Source organism: Salmo trutta, chromosome 6 (assembly GCF_901001165.1).
Source record: "Salmo trutta chromosome 6, fSalTru1.1, whole genome shotgun sequence".
Classification (NCBI taxonomy): Eukaryota; Metazoa; Chordata; class Actinopteri; order Salmoniformes; family Salmonidae; genus Salmo; species Salmo trutta.
This window is the reverse complement of record NC_042962.1, coordinates 50,313,244-50,336,953: the sequence shown is the minus strand read 5'-3', so window position 1 is coordinate 50,336,953 and position 23,710 is coordinate 50,313,244. Positions and strand designations below refer to the sequence as shown.

Below are 23,710 nucleotides of genomic sequence, written 5' to 3'. Positions count from 1 at the left end.
CGCCTGAAATGACACCCAAATCTAACTGCCTGTAGCTCGGGACCTGAAGCAAGTGTAACAGTGTAGGTTCCGTCCCTCTCTTCGCCCCAACCCGGGCTCGAACCAGGGACCCTTGCACACATCAACAACTGACACCCCACGAAGCATCGTTACCCATCGCGCCACAAAAGCCGCGGCCCTTGCAACGCAACCCGGGACCCTTGCACACATCAACAACTGACACCCACCGAAGCATCGTTACCCATCGCGCCACAAAAGCCGCGGCCCTTGCAACGCAAGGGGAAACCCTACTTCAAGTCTCAGAGCGAGTGACGTCACTGATTGAAATGCTATTAGCGCGCACCACCGCTAACTAACTAGCCATTTCACATCGGTTACACAAGGATATATTCTTGACACCATTTGAAAGGAAACACTGAAGTTTGTGGAAATGTGAAATTAATGTAGTAGAATAACACATTAGATCAGGTAAAAGATAATACAAAGGAAAAAAAACATGCCTTTTTTTTTTGTTTGTACCATCATCTTTGAAATGCAAGAGAAAGGCCATAATGTATTATTCCAGCCCAAGCGCAATTTCGATTTTGGCCACTAGATGGCAGCAGGGTATGTGCAAAGTTTTAGTCTGATCCAATGAACTATTGCATATCTATTCAAAATGTTGTATCAAGACTGCCCAAATGTGCATAATTGTTTTATTAATACATTTTCATGTTCATAATTGTGCGCTCTCAAACAATAGCATGGTATTCTTTAACTGTAATAGCTACTGTAAATTGGACAATGCAGTTAGCTTAAATTATTGTTAATCTTTCTGCCAATATCAGATATGTATATCTCCTGGGAAATTTTCTTGTTACTAACAACCTCATGCTAATCACATTAGCCTGCGTTAGCTCAACCGTCCCGCGGGGATCCTGTAGAGGTTAAATTAATTATGCCCATTTGAATTTGCCTACTTTCAGCACCATGATCTGTCCATTTCCAATTGATTGTGCTGCGGCTGCTGCTTCAAATTTCAGCACCACAATGCAAGTTACTAAAATCTGGCTTATTGTGAGGTCAATAACTCTGAACTACAAGATGAGCAAGAAAACAGTTTTTAATAAAATAAATTATAGTAATATCATGCTATCAACCTCTGGTCCTCCTGATCTTTGCTCTCTCCTTCTCAAACTGAACAGAACATAGGCTTATTTTCGGGAAGAAGCCTTTGACTCCCCTCCTAAACTGCCACCGTAGGCCTACACAACACAGCTATTGTCTCGGCAGCACACAAAAAAGTTTTTGATCAGCAGAGCTGAGCAGGCTGGGGCTCAGGGTTGGAATATCCATTCCAGTGTGTAATGCAGCCTAGTTTTATTTACACCATCAATACATAGCCTAATAAGCAACTCATTCCAAAACACTGAGAAATATGAAAATGTCATCCATTACAAATTACATGACCATCCCCTGGACTAGATTTAAAAAGTAAATATATGCTAAACCCTCCCCTTGACTGAAATTGAAAAAGCATGACCCTTCCCATTTTCCTCCAGATACCAATTATGTACATTTCGATCCATCCCAAATGTGAGTTTGAATCGGAGCTTCCTGGGCCTTGGATAGGAGACAAGTCATACTCGGTCAACATCTCAGATACTGATTCAGCTGTACTGGCTAATTTTGCCATTTTAAAGTTTAAAACAAGCTTCCTTATATTTGTGTTTATTTTTATTTAAACAGTGCATGGATGTTAACTTCTATCTCATCTGAGGTTAAGATAAAATACTGAGAAGGTTTAAATACAAGGTATTGTATTAGCTAGTATGAATATTTGAAATACAGAGGATGTATTTTGAGTACTTTCTGGTCTTTTCTGGCTGTATTTTTCAGGTTTTGAAGATTTTAAATTCACCCAGGCTCAAATGTTATGGTCCCAAAGAACGTCTGGAAGGCGGCCATGCAATCAGGCAAACAGTTTCTCTGCGATTGCAAGAGTGCTGCGGTTGGGTGCTTTTGATGTTGACTCATTGTTGCTTTTCAAGAATTGTTGCTTTTTAACAATGTGAAAGGTATGTACAGATATTGCATAGACCGTTGAATTACAATTACTGGAAGGGACCTAGGCCCTTAACTATGGCTATAAAAGGGGCACAGCTTAGGGGGTGAGGGGAGAGATTTCTCAGGCTCAATATAATTTTGTCTCCAAGTTCGAAGAAAATCATTGAGCCATTTTTCGGGGGTCTTCATCTCAGAATGCACATGCAAGGATAACAGGCGTTGTGAAAAGAGAATACTTGCTGTTCACCCAAACCAACACTGTTTCGAATGGGAATGTCTGTTTTACTCATTTTAATTATACTGAACAAAAATATAAACGCAACATGTAAAGTGTTGGTCCCATGCTTCATGAGCTGAAATAAAAGATCCCAGAAATGTTCCATATGAAAAAAAAGGGTTTCTCTCATTTTGTTCACGAATTTGTTTACATCCCTGTTAGTGAGCATTTCTCCTTTGCCAAAATAATCCATCCACCTGACATGTGTGGCATATCAATAAGCTGATTTTAATCAGCATGATCATTACACAGGTGCACCTTCTGCTGGGGGCAATAAAAGGCCACTCTAAAATGTGCAGTTTTGTCACACAACACAATGCCACAGATGTCTCAAGTTTTGAGGGAACATGTAATTGTCATGCTGACTGCAGAAATGTCCACCAGAGCTGTTGCCAGATAATTGAATGTTAATTTATCTATCCTAAGCTGCCTCCAATGTTGTTTTAGAGAATTTGGCAGAACCTCCAACAGGCCTCACAAACGTAGACCATGTGTATGTGAAAGTTGTGAATAGAGTGCACCATGGTGGCGGTGGGGTTATGGTATGAGCAGGCATAAGCTATGGACAACAAACACAATTTCACTTTATCAATGGCAATTTGCATGCACAGAGATATCCTGATGGGATTCTGAGGCCCATTGTCGTGCCATTCATCACCATCACCTCATGTTTCAGCATGATAATACACGGCCCCATTTCCCAAGGATCTATCTGTACACAATTCCTGGCCTGCATACTCAGCAGACATGTCACCAAGTGTGCATGTTTGGGATGCTCTGGATCTACGGGTACAACAGCATGTTCAAGTTCCCGCCAATATCCAGCAACTTCGCAAAGAAATTGAAGTGGAGTGGGACAACATTCCACAGGCCACAGTCAACAGCCTGATCAAATCTATGCAAAGGAAATGTGTCACGCTGCATGAGGTCACACCAGACTGGTTTTCTGATCCCCCACCCCTGCCTTTTTTTTAAGGTATCTGTGACCAACATATGCATATCTGTATTCCCAGTCGTGAAATCCATAGATTAGGGCACAATTCATTTATTTCAATTGACTGATTTTCTTATATGAACTGTAACTCAGTAGAATATTTGAAATTGTTGCATGTTGTATTTATATTTTTGTTCAGTATAGTAAACTTGAAGACAAAAAGGGAAGCATGATGTAAAATGCGAACCTGGTATTCCAACTGTTTTTAGGCTACTAAAGCCCAAAATTTACCGTGCGCAACGGAGTTTTGATAAAGCAGTGGAGATCGAAAATGTAAATCTGATAGTCACACGCTGCTTTTTATCGTTGCAGATGTCCCTTATGTTCATTGTGAACAGATAATGAAGCTCCGATGAATGAACCGTTTTTAGGCGCCGAAACCTTCAGAAAGCCTTGTCAGAGATAAGTTTATTTATTTTCCCTTTTGTAATGTAACTATTTGCACATCGTTAGAACACTGTACACAGCCATAATATGACATTTGAAAGGTCTATATTCCTTTTAAACTTTTGTGACTGTTTTTACTGTTCATTTTGTATTGTTTATTTCACTTTTGTTTATCTATTTCACTTGCTTTGGCAATGTAAACATATGTTTCCTATGCCAATAAGCCATTAGAATTTAATTGAAAATGATATTAGAGAAAGGAAGATATAGGAATGCCATTGGTCAATGCATGAGGGAACGTGTAACGCCCCACCCAGCAGACTGTTGACCAATCGCGTTCACGTTGTCACGCTACGTCACCCAATGTTGGGTTTCTGAGCTAGCGTCATTCACTACCATTTCCCCATCTCCTCAAAGGGATCAACTCAATTCAACGGGCTTTATTGGCATGGGAAACATGTTTACGATGCCAAAGCAAGTGTAACAGGTTAGGTATATCTGGCCTCGTTTAGGTGTCAATGAAGGAAACCGCTCGGGCTGATCTTCTTCGTTGGGGTTTAACGGCTGTTGGCATCCAATATTATATTGCATTACCGCCACCGCGCGGGCTGATCGATGTTGAATCAATTACGTCATACTGCAAACGTTTCTCTCCGTTTTTCGCTTGACGTGTTATAGGGTTTCGTCCATTGAGAATGCGGAGACGCAAAACACTTCCGATATGCTGTCTATTTTCTAGGGTTTCCACTATATAGCACAGCCACAAAGTCAAAATTGACCATATCGTAAAAAAATTGTCAAAACAAAAAAAAATATTTTGGGTTTTAATTTAAGTTTATGCATAAGGTTAACCACACTGCTGAGGTTAGTTTGAAAATCACATTTTAATTAAGTTAAATTAATGGGTTTTTAACTTTGTGGCTGTTTTAACTAGTGATGACCCCTTTCTAGTTTCGCTAGCTGTGGAGCAGTGCGAACAAATTCCGAACAAATCTATTTTCGTAGATAGCCGCCCAAAAAGAGACCGAAATCAAGGTAATATAAACATATAGCTCCTTAAATACATGCTTGTTTGGTTATATATTCGACCTTGCGAAAATGGTTCGTTGTATTTTAATAAACAGCAACGTTACTTGACATAGCTAGCTAGTTGGCTAGGTAAGTTAGCATGCTGACAAGCAGAATGAATGGGACTTAGGACCATTCCGTACTAGCAAGCTAGCTTCTCCACATGTGTTTTAGCCTGTTTGCTAGTTAGCTGTCAGCTATCTATGCAGAGCTGCGCCAACTGGCACGTCTGTCTTTTCAAATTAGGTTGACGTTTGTGTCAACTTGAGTAGCTAGGTGTTGAGCCAGCGATATGAAACCGGGAAGTTATCCAAGATAAATGACTATTAGCTAGGTAGCGATGTGACATGTCATCGCAGGGTATAGATTGCTGTCTGTATTATTTGCCAGCAGTATTCCAGACGCAACTACACAGGTTGGGGTCTAATTCAAGGCAATGTGTGGCATTGCCAACCCAGCCTTGAATGTTATGCGAACCCAGCCTTGCTAATGTACTAAGCCATTGTAATAAGTACAACAACTAGTGACAGGTCGATGTCAGAGTAAAAGAGAACAGTATGCACACGGTTTCCGAAATTGACCCATGGCGTGTAAGAGCTAAGCCTGGTAAAATTGTCTGCCATGTAAAAATATAATGTTAATATTAAGCATGCCCCATAATTTTGTTGTTTGGTTCAAGAGCTGTGACTTGTTTAATTTCTGTTGCTAAATGTTTTGTTGCTGTTGCAGATGCCTCCAAAGAAGGGAGAAGGACCAAAACAACCACCACTGATTGGACGTTTCGGGACTTCTTTGAAGATTGGGATTGTGGGATTGCCGAATGTTGGGTATGGACATGACAACAATTTAGTAGTTGCCCATGGTTGTAAACTAGGGTTTGCAGAATCATTAGCATGATTGACACTATAGGGCCAACTAGGGTTGCATATTTTGGGGAATATTCAGAGGAGGAAACTACGTGGGAACATATGGGAATTAATGGAAATATATGCAAATTAATATTAATACCATTTAAATGTAGATGTTTTTTGCATTGGATATATTTACCATATCATATGGAGACAGAAACATAAATATTTTACCTTCTCATAAGTAGATATCGTCACTCAATGCCTAGGTTTACCTCCACTGTACTCACATCCTACCATACCTTTGTCTGTACATTATGCCTTGAATCTATTCTTCCACGCCCAGAAATCTGCTCCTTTTACTCTCTGTTCCGAACACACTAGACGACCAGTTCTTATAGCCTTTAGCCGTACCCTTATCCTACTCCTCCTCTGTTCCCCTTTTGATGTAGAGGTTAATTCAGTCCCTGCAGCTCCCAGCACCAATCCCATTCCCCAGGCACTCTCATTTGTTGACTTGTGTAACCGTAAAAGCCTTGGTTTCATGCATGTTAACATCAGAAGCCACCTCCATAAGTTTGTTTTATTCACTGCTTTAGCACACTCCGCCAACCATGATGTCCTAGCCGTGTCTGAATCCTGGTTTAGGAAGGCTACCAAAAATTCTGACATTTCCATCCCCAACTACAACATTTTCCGACAAGATAGACCTGCCAAAGGGGGCGGAGTTAGCCGGCAGAGTTCTGTCATACTATCCAGGTCTGTGCCCAAACAATTCGAGCTTCTACTTTTAAAAATCCACCTTTCCAGAAATAAGTTTCTCACCGTTGTCGCTTGTTATAGACCCCCCTCAGCCCCCAGCTGTGCCCTGGACACCAAATGTGAATTGATTGCCCCACATCTATCTTCAGAGTTCATACTGTTAGGTGACCTAAACTGGGATATGCTTAACACCCTGGCCATCCTACAATCTAAGTTAGATGCCCTCAATCTCACACAAATTATCAAGGAACCTACCAGGTACAACCCTAAATCCGTAACCATGGGCACCCTCATAGATATCATCCTGACCAACTTCCACATCTGACCACATCTATCATATGGTGTCCAGGGCACAGCTGGGGGCTGAAGGGGGTCTACTTGCACATCATCATCTGCACATCTATCACTCCATTGTTAATGCTAAATTGTAATTATGTCGCCTCTGGGGCAATAAATAGGCCATAATCGTCTACATTTGCACACACTGTACATATATTTTTCTATTGTGTTATTGACTGTATGTTTGTTTTTTTGTGGTTTTTGTCGCACTGCTTTGCTTTATCTTGGCCAGGTCGCAGTTGTAAATGAGAACTTGTTCTCAACCGGCCTACATGGTTAAATAAAGGTAAAATAAAAAAAAATACTTAATTGCAAATGATTAAATCCTTCCAATAGAAATAAAAACAAAAAAACAATTTAGTTACGAATTGAACTTTAATTAAATGAGGTGACTCTTCACATGGGACGATTTCGCTAAACAACAAAAGGAAGGGAATATTGAATGATCCCCAATGGTTCGTCGCATCTCCCAAAAACATTTTCAACATACATCTGTAAAGTGATAGTCTAGAAACTAAAGCTTTGGTTGTCTTCCTCCCAGGCTTCCCTGGACCTCCTCAATGTCCACCTCTTGAACATTAGACTCTGAGGCCTCATCTTCACTGTCACTTTCCAACCTTGTTGAGGATGGTTTGTTGTCAGGCTCAAAAAGCCTCAAATTTGCCTGGATGGCCACCAATTTTTCAACCCTTGTATCGGTCAGCCTGTTGCGTGCTTTGGTGTGTGTGTTCCCAAACAAGGACCAGTTGCACTCTGAGGTGGCTGATGTTGGTGGGATTGAGGATGATGATGACAACAGGGGAAAGAGCCTCTACAAAGTCCCTTCCACCAGGTGGGTGATGAGATATGTTGGTACGACTGCCATATTACATTTTCATCCCAAAGCCCTTGCTTGGAAGTGTACTTCGCCAGACTGCCAAGAACCTTGCTCTCATCCAGACCAAGGTGGCAAGGCACGGTAGTGATGACACCATAGGCCTCGTTTATCTCTGCACCAGACAGGATGCTCTTGCCAGCATACTTGGCAGAAGTCTTCACACTTTTTGATGTATTTCAGCATGCAGAGTCTGAACATCAGACAGGATGGCATTGTCTCCCTCAATCTGTGCAATGGCTACTGCTATAGGTTTCAGACTGCTTACCACTCTCTCCCAAAATACATCATCCAGGAAGATCCTCTTGATGGGGCTGTCCATATCGGCAGACTGTGATATTGACATTTCTTGGAGAGACTCCTTCCCCTCTAGGAGACTGTCAAACATGATGACGACACCACCTCAACGGGTGTTGCTGGGCAGCTTCAATGTGGTGCTCTTATTCTTCTCACTTTGCTTGGTGAGGTAGATTGCTGCTATAACTTGATGACCCTTCACATACCTAACCATTTCCTTGGCTCTCTTGTAGAGTGTATCCATTGTTTTCAGTGCCATGATGTTCTTGAGGAGCAGATTCAATGCATGAGCAGCACAGCCAAAGGGTGTGATGTGAGGGTAGGACTCCTCCACTTTAGACCAAGCAGCCTTCATGTTCGTAGCATAGTCTGTCACCAGTGCAAATACCTTCTGTGGTCCAAGGTCATTGATGACTGCCTTCATCTCATCTGCAATGTAGAGACCGGTGTGTCTGTTGTCCCTTGTGTCTGTACTCTTGTAGAATACTGGTTGAGGGATGGAAATTATGTTAATTATTCCTTTCCCACGAACATTCGACCACCCATCAGAGATGATTGCAATACAGTCTGCTTTCTCTATGATTTGCTTGACCTTCACTTGAACTCTGTTGAACTCTGCATCTAGCAAATGAGTAGATAAAGCATGTCTGGTTGGAGGGGTGTATGCTGGGCGAAGAACATTCAGAAATCTCTCAGATGTGTACCAGTTGCATACACAGCTCGAGCAAGACGTTCATCAGCATTTCTCTGACTGCTTACCTCCATTGAGTCAAAAACACTTCTGATTCGGAGGACCATGAGCTGTTGCTATTAATAAGGTGTCTGATTCATCATTTTCACCTCGAATAGAAGTAGAGGGACTTTTGTCAGAGGTTGCTTGTTGTGAGCGCTGAGGGAACTTTATGCACTTGGCATCTTTGTTGCATTCTTCTTAACATATGATTTAGCACAGTGTTTGCAAATGTACACAGCTTTTCCTTCTACGTTAGCTGCAGTGAAATGTCTCCACACATCAGATAGTGTCCGTGGCATTTTCCTGTAAAGATTATAAAATAAATTGTTAAAAAAAACATACAGTTCCATGTACAGATAAATAGTTAAGCAGTTAGATTAAGCAACTCCTTTTTAAGATAAATGTTTTAAAGTTAAACATGTATGGAAACCGGTGAATTAACACTCCTCAGTTAGCAGGCTCAAACAAGCTAAAACCCACATGGTAGCAAAAAATAACTAGCATAAATTGTAAGAAATGATTTAAACACACTTTGCTGTAGGCTACTATTTACTAGTTAACAAAAAATCATGTATGTCATATAAAATTATATTCAGCCCACCCAGTATTGTAATCAAAACTTACCAAAAAGCATGTAGTCCTTGGCTCTGACAGTGTAGTAGTGTGGGCTCAATAGCATCTCATAAGTGTGCAAGATCTTGAGAATCAGCTGTACATGTGATGGAAGAATGCACTGTGCATGCAGAGGGTTGGAAATCCATTGAATTTGGGATAGTTTATCCCACAAAAAAGGTTCACTGTTATAAGCTAACTTTTTTTGATGAATTTAAGCAAAATTCCCGGGCTTAACTTCCAATGGAAAGTTTCTGACCCTTTGCAACCCTAGGGCCAACCCAACCTGTACTGTGCTGGCTGCATGTCAGTACAGTGCGAATCAGACAACAGTATCTGCTTCGGTTGTTCAGAAGACCTTACCATGCAGATGTCTTGGGCTGTAGAATAGTGACAAACTTTCTTGTCATTTTTGTCTACAGGAAGTCAACATTCTTCAATGTGCTGACCAAGAGCCAGGCCGCAGCAGAGAATTTTCCCTTCTGCACTATCGACCCCAACGAGAGCAGAGTACCCATCCCTGACGAACGCTATGACTACCTCTGTACCTTCCACAAGCCCCTCAGGTAGGGTTGTGTTTGTGAGCAAAGTGCACATTCATGTAGAACGTTACAACTACTTCTGCACCTTCCACAAGCCTTGGCAATGTGTGTATGAGTAAACGCTCTGTACATGAAGTTTGTGTGTGTGTAACTTCTCTTTCTCATTGGACAGTAAAGTCCCAGCATTTCTGAATGTGGTGGACATAGCTGGGCTGGTGAAAGGAGCTCACGCTGGACAAGGACTGGGCAACGCCTTCCTTTCTCACATTAGTGCCTGCGACGGCATCTTCCACATGACACGTGAGTTTAACACACACTTGCAGAAACACATACACTTAAACGCTCACTGTAATCCTGGTGTACATTTGTAATGCCAAATCCGCATTAAAACCGCAAGCATGTGGAGTTTCCATTCTAATCAATGGGGCACTCACACCTACTTGATGAAAGCACAGTTCAGATGTGCATGAACAATATACTCAATTCCTATTTTAGCAGCTTTGTGACATCTAGCACCATTGCGTAACCTGGACATAATTGTGTGTTTCTGTGTGTGTAGGTGCGTTTGAGGATGAGGACATCATCCATGTGGAGGGTAATGTGGACCCAGTGAGGGACATTGAGATAATCCATGAGGAGCTACGACTGAAGGATGAGGAGTCTCTTGGACCAATCATAGATAAGTTGGAGAAGACCGCCGTCAGAGGAGGAGACAAGAAACTCAAACCTGAATACGTGAGTAGTGTGTGTGTGGGGTGGTTGATGAGTGCCCTATTGGGTCTGAGACTGAGGTCCGAAGCTGTGTGTGTGTGCTTGATTCAAGCGCTTGAAACACTTTTCCATGTCCTCTCATAGATTGTTTGAGACCCACAGGCGTGCCTAGGGAGAAGGGGCCACGGATAAAATCAGAACTCAGCATTTGTTTACTCATGTTCTCTCCTTTCATTCCCTTCTCTCGTTCCCTTCTTCCCTCATCCCTTACTCAGGACATCATGTTGAAGGTAAAGAACTGGATTTCGGAGGAGAAGAAACATGTCCGCTTCTACAATGACTGGAACGAGAAGGAGGTATGACTATGTGTGTGTGCTCACAAAAGAGAGGGAGCAGAGTACCATTAGTTGCAGGGGCCTGTATACCAGCACACACATATAACCCAGTGTGTTGTGTGTGTATGCAGATCGATGTGCTGAACAAATACCTGTTCCTCACGTCCAAGCCCATGATCTACCTGGTCAACCTCTCAGAGAAGGACTACATCAGGAAAAAGAACAAGTGGTCAGTGGGTTCTCTTTCTTAATTCCTTATTTCCTGTCTTTCTGAATCTTACGTTATTTGGGTTGTGATGCCTGGCAACCATTATCTGAGGAGCTGAAATGCTACTTGTTGAGGGTCTGAACTTTGCTTGCAGTAGGGGTTTATTTTGTGCAAAATAAACACTGACAGTTTTGTATGCTCCAAAAACCTTGATAATGTTTGGTTTATTAAAGAGCAACTTCAATCAAAAATCAACTTTGTTTTTCTAATATAGAGGATTTTTTTCTCTATGTATATACATAGGATTGTTTTCTCTTAAATATACATTCTCTCCCAGGCTGATTAAGATTAAGGAGTGGGTCGATGCCCATGACCCAGGAGCTATGGTCATACCAGTGAGTGGAGGTCTTGAGGCCAAACTACAGGACATGACCGACGAGGAGAAGGACAAATACTGTGAGGAGGCGAAGACTCAGAGGTACACACACGGACAGATCAAACACACAATGAACACATTTTATGATATTGCAAACAGTTAACTTAATAACTGTGCGTGTGTGTATTGCAGTGTACTAACTAAGATCATTAAGACGGGTTATGCAGCTCTGCAGTTGGAATATTTCTTCACAGCAGGACCAGACGAGGTTAGAGCGTGGACTGTCAGGGTAAGAGACACACCGTTTGGTTACCTCTCTCCCATAATGAGGTGTGGGTGTGACTATCAAAGTGTTATGTATTACTCCTCTGTACTACAGAAAGGCAGCAAGGCGCCCCAGGCGGCAGGGAAGATCCACACTGACTTTGAGAAAGGATTCATCATGGCAGAGGTCATGAAGTTCCAGGACTTCAAAGAAGAGGGCACTGAGAATGCTGTCAAGGTGTGTGTGTGTACTTGTGTGAGGCTGAGAGAAAGATTTACTGTGTCATAGGTGTAGATGGCATGCCATAAGTACTTGTCAAAAGTATTTTGTCTGATCTTATCTGGATAAGACCATCTGATAAAGATGGCTCTGTACTGGATGATCTCTGTTTTGCGAGCTCTGACCCAACTTTGCTACTTTGTGACTATTGGCGTTTATTTTTCCTTTATTTTCACAAAGTGTATCCATTATCATTTCTTATAACCAACAATAACATCATATCAGCAGTTACTTATCCTAATTCCAGCGTCAACTTTGACTCATCTGCCGTGGGCTCTTTCTGTAATTCCACCCCAATTTTCCGGGTACCCAAGGGGAAATGTTGGCTTTACAGAGGGGGAATCCTGGTGAGATTAAGGCGAAGGGAAAACCGGCCACCATTTCCCTCCATTCTCTTTGCCAGTCACTTGATAATAAAATGAATGAGATTTTGATTGTGGATTTGCTACCAACGAGTCTCTTGTAACTGCAATATTGTCTACTTTTCTAAAACATTGCTTTTGGACATGGCTATCCAACTCAATGAATTCTCCATTCACCGAGTAGATAGGACAGTAGATTCATGGAAATTGAGAGGGTGAGGGGTGTGCCTCTATATCAACAACAACATGGTATTCTGACTCGAGCGCAAGCACGCCCCCATCCACATCGACAGGGCTGCAGTGTAGCGGGTCGAGCTTCAAGTTCCAAATTACTAAGGACTTAATGGTCCACACACACGCGCAGTCATGAAGAAGCCCCCCCAGGAGGTTGGAAAAGTTTGGCATGGGCCCTCAAATCCTCAAAGATCTACAGCTGCACCATTGAGAGCATCTTAACTGGCTGTATCACTGGTAGGTATGGCAACAACACCACCCTCGATCCTATGGCTCTACAGAGGGGGGGTGCGGACAGCCCAGTACATCACTGGGGCTGAGCTCCCTGCCATCCAGGCCCTCTATATCAGACGGTGTGAAAGGAAGGCCCGGTAAATCGTTTGACTCTAACCACCCAAGCCATAGACTGTTCTCTCTGCTTCCGCATGGCAAGTGGTACCGGTGCATCAAGTCTGACACCTACAGGCTCCTGAACAGCTTCTATCCCCAAGCCATAAGACTGCTAAATAGCTAACAAAATGGCTACACAGACTGAGTTGACCCTTGTATTTTTTTCTATACACACTCACGCACACTGACACTCAAACACACACAACATTTATACTGACTACCCACACACACACTCACATACAATCTTAATTTATGCTGCTGCTACTCTATCATACATCCTGATGCCTAGTCACCTTACCCATATACATATCTACCTCTATCGCTCCAGTATCCCTGCACATTGTAAATATGGTATTGGAACTGATCCTGTATATAGCTTCTTACTTTCTTGTGTTCTTCTTATTTTTATTTGTGTGTTTGTTCTACCTTGTTATTTTTTAGTACTACATTGATATTGATCACTGCATTGTTGGGTTTAGAGTTTGCAAGAAAGGCATTTCACTGCACTTGTGCACGTGACATTAACTTGAAACTTGCTAAATGACTTTGTATAGTCAAAGTTTTTCTGGTTTGATTTGTCCCATAGGCTGCTGGGAAGTACAGGCAGCTGGGCAGGAACTACATCGTGGAGGATGGAGACATTATATTTTTCAAATTCAACACACCCAATGCACCCAAGGCAGCGAAGAAGTGATGGGACCAACGCGACCAGTACAATAACACAGGGTTCTTGTGTCCTGTCTCACTTTGTCCTCGAGGGCAGCAGTGTCTGCTGATTTTCTCCCCTCTCCCTGATATTATGAATGTGAGGATAGAATTAATCAATCATCCTAATTCTATGTATGGTAGGATGAAAATCATGTGCACACTGCAACCATTGAGGTCAGTACCAGGTCCTGAAGTGTTTCCTGGTCAGTTTATTTGGTCAGGAAAAACTCCTGGCCCTAGTCAGGACTGATTGGAACAAGGAGGGACCATTATTATTATTTTAAGTAAAGTAGGCATCGCTGACCGTGCCTGACCAGAAACCACTGACGTGACTTCCGTATTTGCCCCACCATACAAAATCTGCCCTGGTGCCTTTTTTTTTGTTGCTTGGGACCCTGATTATCACACCTACCCATACACTATTATATGAAATATATATCTTTGCCCACTTCACAAGACATTGCTGCAACATTGTGAATAAGAGGAAGATATAAATCAGTCTTCTGACACCCCTGGCCATGTTCATATTTGTGGAGGTGAATTTTGCTTTCATTTGTTCTGGTTCCGAAAGGAAAACATCAACAAGCTAGCTAGCTACTAAGCTAAACAATGGAAGGTGCACAATCCATGGCTACAAAGCTAGCTGGCTAACTAGCTACCTACTCTGTAAGTTAGCTTGACGTGCTAGAAATGAATAGAAACAAGTTACTAAAATAAATGTTTTATCTTCTGAATCAATTTGTTTATCCTGTCTTGAATGTAGAAGTTCTAGTTTGTGATCTCCCTCCCAAAAAAGCTATCTCAGACTTTGTCAGTGAATCAGGTTGTCTCCATGGTAACCAGACACTCTTTCTGCCATACAGTACATGCCTTCAAGCTACCATAAAACCCCTTTTAAGTATGCCCTTACCTAAGGAAAACGTTTGAGGGACTATGCAACACTCCAATTCCCTTAGGTAAGGGGAAATTATAAGATGTTTTGTGCAACTGGGCCCGGGCCTGACACAAGCATTTTCATGGAAACGCATGTACTGCAACCACAATATGGGTCAACAATAAAACAAGACAACAGATTCAGTTTGTGTTCAAATGTGTCTTAATTGATGGGTGTTCAGGTGCGTGTTGTATTTTGAAGTGGATGGGGATGCTTGTAACAGGCTGGGGGAACATGTTGATACTGCAAAATAGATGACATGCACAGTGACAGGTTCTGTGCATACGAGTCTGCGTCTTGGTTCATGCAAAAAAATATTCCTTGTTGCAATGACTATTTCCCAGCACATACTCTTGGAACATTTTCAGCAAAACTGAAGCAGTTCCTTACAAAAGGCAGAGGCAATGAGCAACATCTGACTGGCAGCCTCACAGAATGTAGCCAAGATGTTCACGATCACTGCACTTAAAGATAACGGAACTTAGTTGCAATGTTAGCCAGCTAACCTAGTAGTGTACCAAGGTGAATATGCGGATACATTAATACGAAAAATATTGTAACTTAAACGGTGTTGCAATTACATTTTGGCCATTTTCCCAACACTTCCTGCTCTAATTTCAACCATAGATTCCAGATATTTGAGGTTCTTTAAAAACAAACAGGAAACCGATATCCCATGAAATTCACGGACATATCGCTTGGCCATAGAAGTCTCACCAAACCCCAGCGCTAACCAATCAATTTTGAGAAGAACGGCGGGACTTCCTGTTACGTTCATGTTAGCGCCCCCCTTTTTGTGTTTCCCTCACTGTCAATCAAAATAGAAAAAAATCGACCCGAATTCACCGATCAACACAAGCCCGCCTTTGATAAAAGATAATCATGTTCGGAGTTTAGTTGATCAGATAATCTTTCGATTATTACCATTCACGACATGACTGGTACATAACATTTAACCCATCGAAGCATACAACCAACCGGTGAGTTTGTACGTTACAACCGATAGCAAAGCAGGCTAGCTACGGCTTTTAATCTTTTGCAGGAGACCTATGCTAGGTAGTTAGCTAGTTAACAAAAGTAAACATTCAATCTGTGTCGAAATCCGCCTTGAAACATTGTCGCAAAGTTAGGGTTTGCCGTTTATTCTTCATCGACTGAAGTTTGTTGTCTCTTTGCAGCATTTTAGGAGCGGCAAGCTGTGAGAAATGTATTGTTTTGCTCAATTTTCCTATCTCTCCATGCTAGCGCCAGAGCAACGTTTGAAACAAGAGGAAATGGCTACCGCGGACGTGGAAGGCAGTCAAAGCGAATTCCTACAGCACGGCGGAGCCTCGGAAAACCAGGTACCCCAACATTTTCTATCTCGTATTTCGACTCCTCCGAGCTACTACTGTGTGATGTTATTAGCTAGCTAGAAGTTCACACGTTTTAAATGTTGCAGGGGGTGTAAAGCTAGTATACTTCCGCCGCTGTGTTCCCCGCTATAACGGCCACCCACTTTACCCCTCTAGAACCCGCCCATAGTGGGTAGGACACAGCCCGTCAGGTCGCCGATATTTAGCTCGTCTACCTGGGGCTAAAGGGGTACAGTGGGGAAAGGAGGGGTGAGTGGGGAAACCGAACAGAGAACGTGGGAATCTGTGCACCGGACTACAAAATATCTCCCCCACGCCCATGTTGTAGCGATTACGTATTTTGTCTAGCCGCTCTATTCGTTGGATGGTAGAAGGGACTCTTAGATGTTTTTTGTCTAGTTGTGGTGACTAGCTCTCGAAAACGTATCCCTATGTAGACTGTTTGGCTCCATGTGAATTACAATTCCGAAGCTGTGTTTTAACATTTAGAAACGCCAATCATTGCTTTCAAAGTGGTTTTCAAAAAATATGCTAATATCCGCCTTATCTTTAATATCAGCGGGAAATTGTCTTTCAAATAAAAAATATAGTAACTGTAGCAGTTTTGCACAGATCGACAAGCTGTGTGCCTCCAGTTGATGAACTACACTTCATCTCCAGTCATGCATACACACGTGTTCGTGGCCGCCAATGTCTCTTCTGTCTTTGTAAACAAGCGATGTAACATGGAGATATGGCCGTGTGAGAACACAAATCCTATAAAAGGTGTGTAGTAATTTAACCTTTTGTTTTAAAAAAATAAATAAAAAAGTATTCCTGATATGAAAAAACGTACCGCTAGCGATGCGTGTTAATGTTTAGACTATCGTCGGAGCTCTTATTAACAAAACTCTCCTGTCAGAATATACTGTACTCGTCAATAGGCGCTGAATTGGGTAGGTGCGTTACATGCTTGAGGAAGTTTGGATCCTTTCTTATCAAACCACTTAGCTAAGCAATAGACTGTACAGCGGATTCAGAAATATTTAGGTTCATGGTTGATTTCTCATTTTTCCCTTATTAAGTGAAATGTCTTGATACTACTGTATTATTACTAGTCCAGTGTTGCAGATACCTATAATATAGGATTGGATATCTATTTTAACAAGATCCAGAATAATTGTCTTGTCTGCTGACACTGTATTGTGATATCAAACCATACTGCATGTCATTTTGCCCTATTCACAGCATGGAGCCTACACCCTGATATCTGTCTCGGTACCTCTAGCTCTCCTCTCAGATAGTACAGAAATGTCATTTCCAAATCAACATTTTTGCTTCATGTTCTTTGTGAACTACAATGCAACAGCGTAAGACTTATGACCAATGCCGTCTGTAACTAGATCAACTTTTTGCATTCCACAACAGTGACTCTGAGTAATAATTTCTGAATGTGTGTCTTCTCTCTATCAGACCACAGACATGACCGCCATCCAGCTAACAGGTTCAGACCGTTGGGAGTTGTTAACCCCGGTCTCTACCGGGAAGGATGCGCAGCAGGGAGTCGTCCACATTCCTAACTCTGGCATGATGACCTCTAATGGTCAGTATGTTCTCCCTATCGGGAACATGGACAGTCAGCCCATCTACGTCACAGCATCTGGCAACGACGGCTCAGCCAACGGAGTGTCCAGCATACAATACCAGGTAGTGTACTGTACACACACATGCATATACACTACATGGCCAAAAGTATGTGGACATACCTTCAAATCAGTGAATTTGGCTATTTCAGCCACACCTGTTGCTGACAGGTGTATAAAATCGAGCACACAGCCATGTAATCTCCATAGACAAACATTGGCAGTAGAATGGCCCGAACTGATGAGCTCAGTGACTTTCAACGTGGCACCGTCATAGCATCCTATCTTTCCAACAAGTCAGTTCGTCAAATTTCTGCCCTGCTAGAGTTGCCCCAGTCAACTGTAAAAATCGTCTGTCCTCGGTTGCAACACTCACTAACGAGTTCCAAACGACCTTTGGAAGCAAAGCAGCCGCACACATGCCTAAGATCACCATGCGCAATGCCAAGCGTCTGCTGGAGTGGTGTAAAGCTCGCCGCCGTTGGACCTTGGAACAATGGAAACGGGTTCTCTGGAGTGATGAATCACGCTTCACCATCTGGCAGTCCGACGGACGAATCGGGGTTTGACTGATGCCAGGAGAGCGCTACCTGCCGAATACATAGTGCCAACTGTAAAGTTTGGAGGAGGAATAATGGTCTGGGGCTGTTTTTCATGGTTTGGACTAGGCCCCTTAGTTCCAGTGAAGGGAAATCAACGCTGCAGCATATGATGACATTCTAGACGATTCTGTGCTTCCAGCTTTGTGGTTAGTTTGGGGAAGGCCCTTTCCTGTTTCAGCATGACAAAGCCCCCGTGCACAAAGCGAGGTCCATACAGAAATGGTTTGTCGAGATTGGTGTGGAAGACCTTGACTGGCCTGCACAGAGCTCTGACCTCAACCGCCCACGAAAACCTTTGGGATGAATTGGAACGGCGACTGCAAGCCAGGCCTAATCGCCTAACATCAGTGCCCGAACTCACTAATGCTCTTATGGCTGAAACTGCAGCAAAGTTACAACATCTAGTAGAAAGCCTTTCCAGAAGAGTGGAGGCTGTTGTAGCAGCAAGGGGGAACCCACTCCATATTAATGCCCATGATTTTGGAATGAGATGTTTGACGAGCAGGTATCCACATACCTTTGGCCATATAGTGTGTGTATACACACACGCACTTGCACACACGCACCTCTGTTAGCGGAATGTCCAGTACCAGGTCGATTATCATGTTAGCCCTTACACACACTTTTCTCTACACACAAATGCTGAACTCTCTCTTCCATGTCATCCCTCAGATCCACAACTCAGATGGAACTCTGGCAGGCTTCTCTGCGCAGGGATTGGACGATGGCTCGGGCCAAATCCAGCTCATCCAGGACGGTAGCCACGGCAATATCGGAATCAGCATCGCCACGACGACAACCTCTGACCTCCTAACGCAGGCTGGGCATATGCAGCAGATTCAAGGCGTGTCATTGGCCGGGGGCACAACCTATAGCGGCGCGGTTCCCATGGGGCTGTCGGGGGGTAACATAACTTTCCTCCCTATCAACAGCATAGACCTCGAATCACTAGGGCTTGCTGGCGCTCAGACGGTTCCCATAGCAACAACAACCGACGGTCAGCTGATCATGGGCTCCCAAGCGCTGGAGGGGCAGGAAGGTGCAGCCAAACAGCTAGCGACCCTAGTTAGTGAAGCTAACGGTAACCCAGACCTCTATGTGCCAACAACCTCATCATCCCAGCTGCCCGAGACCATCGACGGGACGGGGGTTCTGACCCAAGCTACTGCGGTGTCTGCCGGGGTTTCAGACCCATCCTCAGAGAACTACAACTCCCACAACCACCTGCAGCAAATACAGGTCAGTCATATGACATAGAATTCCCTAGGCTTTATTCCCAGCCCCCCATACCACATATAACAGTCATATTACAGTGAGCCATGATCCAGGAAAAAAGTTACTAGTTTTGTTTAACTTGTCTTCAGCAGATCATATTACTATGTACGTTGCTGTAGGTCCTCCTCGGGACACTGTTCTAAGAGCATGGCTGAAGAAAAATACCATGACTGAATTAAGTCTTTCATCCAGGTGTCCACCTCTAATGCCTCGTCCCTCTCCCAGCCCATCCTACAGCTGTCGGGAGACAACCAGGGGGCCCAGGGACAGGATCTATCCCAGTCTGGGCAGACGCTCCAGAGTGTCCAGCTAGTCAACCCAGGAACCTTCCTCATCCAGGCCCAGACAGTCACTGCTTCAGGACAGATACAGTGGCAGACCTTCCAGGTAGGTTGTGTGAGTGTGTTTATCTGTTTGACTACCGTACGTAGGTGTGTGGGATCATACATGTGTGTAACTCTTTCTAACGCTCTCTCTCAGGTCCAAGGGGTCCAGTCTCTGCAGGGCCTCCAGCTCCCTCAGGCCCAGGGGGGCCAGCAACTGACTCTAGCCCCAGTCCAGGGCCTCTCTATGGGTCAGGGAGGATCCATCACCCTGCCTAACCTCCAGACTGTTACAGTCAACTCTATAGGACAGCCAGGGATTCAATACACACAGGGAGAGGAGGCTGGCAGTCCTGCCGGTAGGAACATGCATATGTATACACACACACACACACACACACACACACACACACACACACACACACACACACACACACACACACACACACACAAACAAACTCTCCATCTTTCTATTTCTTTCTTACTTTGTCTCTCTCTCTCACACACACACACACACAACTATCTCTCCACACAGACATCCAGATAAAGGAGGAGCCAGACTCTGAAGAGTGGCAGCTGAGTGGTGACTCCACCCTCAACCCCAGTGACCTCAGCAACCTGCGTGTCCAGATGGATGACGAAGACATGGACATGTCCACCGGGGACGGCAAGAGGTTGAGGAGAGTCGCCTGCACCTGTCCCAACTGTAAAGAGGCTGGAGGGAGGTGGGTTGGAAAGACACACACACACACACACACACAATATATTAACACAAATGTATATAAAAAAGGGTGGATCCTAGCTTTTAGCTGTGGGTTAATGTGGTCGAACCGCATTCTATACTCAGTAGGGTCAGTTTCTACCACGACAATTGAAATTCAAATGACTGCAAGAAGTTGACTTTGTGTGTGACCCCAACCCTCTCTCTTGTCACCCCTTCCTCCCAGAGGGTCGAGTCTTGGTAAGAAGAAGCAGCATATCTGTCACATCGTGGGCTGTGGGAAGGTGTACGGTAAGACTTCTCACCTCAGGGCTCACCTCAGATGGCACAGCGGAGAACGGCCCTTCGTCTGCAACTGGATGTTCTGTGGCAAGCGGTTTACCAGGAGTGACGAGCTACAGAGACACAGACGGACACACACGGGTAGGAATACACACTAACGCCATCTTCACTACATAACACAACCTTAACCCTCACCACACTTATTCTTTCATCACTCTCTACCTCTTTTTCTCCCTTTCTTTCCAGGAGAGAAGAAATTTGTGTGCGCACAGTGTTCAAAGAGGTTCATGCGTAGCGACCATCTGGCCAAACATATAAAGACTCACCAGAACAAAAAAGGTGTGGCTTCCTCCTCATTGTCTCCACCCTCCAGCGACACCATCATCACCGCAGACGGAACCACCCTCATCCTTCAATCAGCTGCTGGTGCCCATGACCTCCTAGGCAATCAGGAGATCCCACTGCAGCTGGTCACCGTGGCGCCCGGTGAGGTCATGGAATGAGGGCGTGGCTTATAGACTGGCCAATAAACAGGGACCGTATGGGCTTTTCTCCCCCCCTTTTTTTTTTATATATGAATATATATATACGTAAATATATATGACAAATATATATATATATTTTAAGTAAGAGTTATCATGACTTTGTTTTTTATTTGCAGTCTTTTTATAGGCAGGCAAACCAATGACATTCAATGTTGTCACTATGTACACACAAACAATGACGCACACACACTCGCAAACATGAATACTCACTACGAAATGCCTTATTTTGTATCATACTGTTGTATAAAATGCTGGAGATGCATGTGTTTTTTAAGCTTTTGCAGATCATGTAATTGTGTTAGGATGCAAGGAATAGGAAAGGTGTAGTAGCCCTCTCTCTAGAGCGATTGATTGATTAATTGACTATATTGAATCATCAATCGCTTTCTCTAGAGTGTGGGTGTCTGTGTATTGAGAGACTACATGTGGCTTAATTAACTCTTCACCTGAAGCGACAAGAATAACACCCTTTTAAGACCTTGTGAACGTTGTCATAGCCATGATCTAACACTTTCTTCTTTTTTTTATTATAAAACACTATGACAGAGTTTATAACAACCAATATCTGCATAATGTCAGACCTTTGTAATGTAGTGGTAGAGTTGGGCTTGCACACTGATTCTCCAACACACCTTTTATTTGTTAACAATGTTCTGATCAATTCATGTTTGGATTGATTGAAACTTTGCTAACCGATAAAGTTATGTCTGTGTGTGGACACTGTTTTTTTCTTCTCCATGTAGATTTTTTCCCCCAGCCCTGTACCCCATGAAAGTGATGTGACCTCATGCTATTAAAGCTTGTGACATGCCCTGTAGTTTCAGGTGAAGTGTTATTAGTGGTTGGATTGATTTGATGATAAAAGTTGGCCTTACATGCTGATCTAGGGTCAGTTTAGCATTCCCCCCCCTTAATGTTTGAGGTTAGGATTTGGAGAGGGTAAGCTGATCCTAGATCTGTGCCTGAAGGAAACTTTGACCCACAACAGAATGTTTGAGTCATCAGTCTAGCCAACACGAGCACACTTGCAGTGCTTGCTCAAGTCAAATGTGTCTTCAGTTAACTCGTTTTTTTTTAAGTTATTTTTTTCTCACTTTTGTGTTGTATAGTCACATTTTATATTCTTTTTCTATGACTAGCTTAGTCTGGGACTTGTCAGAAGGAAGCATCTCAGATTGTTTTTTACTCATGGAATTAAAATGAGTTAAAGGACACAGGTCTGAAAATCAACTTGATTTCTCAATTACCCACCCAAAATGGTGGCAACATTTTGAATTGCCATTTTTGCATTTCTGGAACAGTTGAGGTTCACTGACCAGTGCATTGAACATTTCAAATGGTACATCAAATATGGCCGCCGGAGCACGCACCCACTGCAAGACATTTAGTGGAGTCCAATTTTCTACCTTTCTCCCAAAGTGTGTACTCGTTCACTCACCCTCATGGATTTAAATGGAATTTATTGGGAGTGGATTATGGTGGAATCTTCCTCCAGACATTTTTCTACCAATCCAATGCACACATCTGGGTGAAGGGTTGAATCTGAATTGCAATATTCAGTTCTACTCATTCTAATTCTGTAATGTTCCCACTGCTCTCTTGCTAGTTGCTACTCATTGTAAAGGAAACAATCATGCCATTATTATTTCTAAATGTTATTGTAATCTTTCCTGTCAGTATGTGCATGTCTTAGCGTCCACTTACCTGTATATTATCTTCTATTCACATTGTTTATAGAAGCCATTTTCTTTAGATAAATCATTTTGTTGTATCAAAAGCTTTTTTTTTTAAGTGTCAAATTTGAATGTTACTTTTTGTAAAACCTTTTTTCAAATGGATCATAATTAAAGTCTGAATCCTTCCAACGTGCGTGCCTGTGTGTGTCATACTAGTTATTGTATGATAACAGCAAAGATCATTCCTCTGGTTACAGCAATCTTTGGTTGCAGTACTTCTGAAAACAGTAGGTGGCAGCAAAGAGCCATATGCGTGGCAGGATTACGTCAATTGACATCCACGAAGAAGAACGGTTTGTTGTAATTATTATGTTCTGGTGTCTTTAGCTGTTGGTTGCATTATGTTCTTGATAGGAAATTGAAATAAGAGGCAAAGACGGTAAATTTAGAAAACTGAAACATCTGACTCACTTCATTGCAATAGTAAGAATCCTAGCCATGTTTACGACTAAACAACATTTTTTATAACTAACTCAAGATAGACCAGAGCCTGTCGTTTCCAATGGTAGCAAATCAGTGGGCAGAACAAGCAAGAAGGGGGCAGAGCCAAGAACGAGCTAGTATGCTAAATGTTGTCGCATATATTTGCATATTTCCGTTAGAGAACGACTACTCTGAAGTGCGCGTGTGCAATAACTCAATTTGCCTTTGTTCTAAACAACGCCATT

General features: G+C 43.0%; 2 protein-coding genes across 3 annotated transcripts; both read left to right on the top strand.

The window, feature by feature from the left end:
• The first annotated feature begins 4,628 nt into the window (after positions 1-4,628).
• LOC115196148 (obg-like ATPase 1) lies at positions 4,629-14,724 on the top strand. The gene is made up of 11 exons (XM_029756767.1): positions 4,629-4,739; positions 5,502-5,599; positions 9,660-9,803; positions 9,952-10,079; positions 10,339-10,514; positions 10,766-10,846; positions 10,957-11,054; positions 11,371-11,511; positions 11,602-11,698; positions 11,789-11,911; positions 13,526-14,724. Exons 2-11 carry the CDS (start codon positions 5,502-5,504, stop codon positions 13,631-13,633), a joined length of 1,194 nt encoding a protein of 397 aa, XP_029612627.1. The 5' UTR covers positions 4,629-4,739; the 3' UTR covers positions 13,634-14,724.
• Positions 14,725-15,376: 652 nt separating this feature from the next.
• Positions 15,377-23,175, top strand: LOC115196147 (transcription factor Sp3). 2 transcript variants are annotated; one of them, XM_029756765.1, is made up of 9 exons: positions 15,377-15,561; positions 15,827-15,924; positions 17,389-17,622; positions 18,833-19,399; positions 19,628-19,822; positions 19,916-20,117; positions 20,294-20,483; positions 20,706-20,902; positions 21,008-23,175. In XM_029756765.1, the coding sequence occupies exons 2-9, from the start codon at positions 15,856-15,858 to the stop codon at positions 21,262-21,264; spliced, it is 1,911 nt and encodes a 636-aa protein (XP_029612625.1). In that variant the 5' UTR covers positions 15,377-15,561; positions 15,827-15,855; the 3' UTR covers positions 21,265-23,175. The 2 variants fall into 2 exon arrangements, with proteins under 2 accessions (XP_029612625.1, XP_029612626.1); XM_029756766.1 differs by having other exon boundaries at positions 15,381-15,561; positions 19,661-19,822.
• The last annotated feature ends 535 nt before the right edge of the window (positions 23,176-23,710 follow it).

Excerpts from the sequence above, each read along its gene's own strand:
- LOC115196147 (XM_029756765.1), top strand. The coding sequence starts at position 15,856 with ATGGCTACCGCGGACGTGGAAGGCAGTCAAAGCGAATTCCTACAGCAC. Across the intron at positions 17,623-18,832 it reads TGTCCAGCATACAATACCAG|ATCCACAACTCAGATGGAAC; the intron begins GTAGTGTACTGT and ends GTCATCCCTCAG. Across the intron at positions 19,400-19,627 it reads ACCACCTGCAGCAAATACAG|GTGTCCACCTCTAATGCCTC; the intron begins GTCAGTCATATG and ends TCTTTCATCCAG.
- LOC115196148 (XM_029756767.1), top strand. The coding sequence starts at position 5,502 with ATGCCTCCAAAGAAGGGAGAAGGACCAAAACAACCACCACTGATTGGA. Across the intron at positions 10,847-10,956 it reads ATGACTGGAACGAGAAGGAG|ATCGATGTGCTGAACAAATA; the intron begins GTATGACTATGT and ends GTGTGTATGCAG. Across the intron at positions 11,699-11,788 it reads TTAGAGCGTGGACTGTCAGG|AAAGGCAGCAAGGCGCCCCA; the intron begins GTAAGAGACACA and ends TCTGTACTACAG.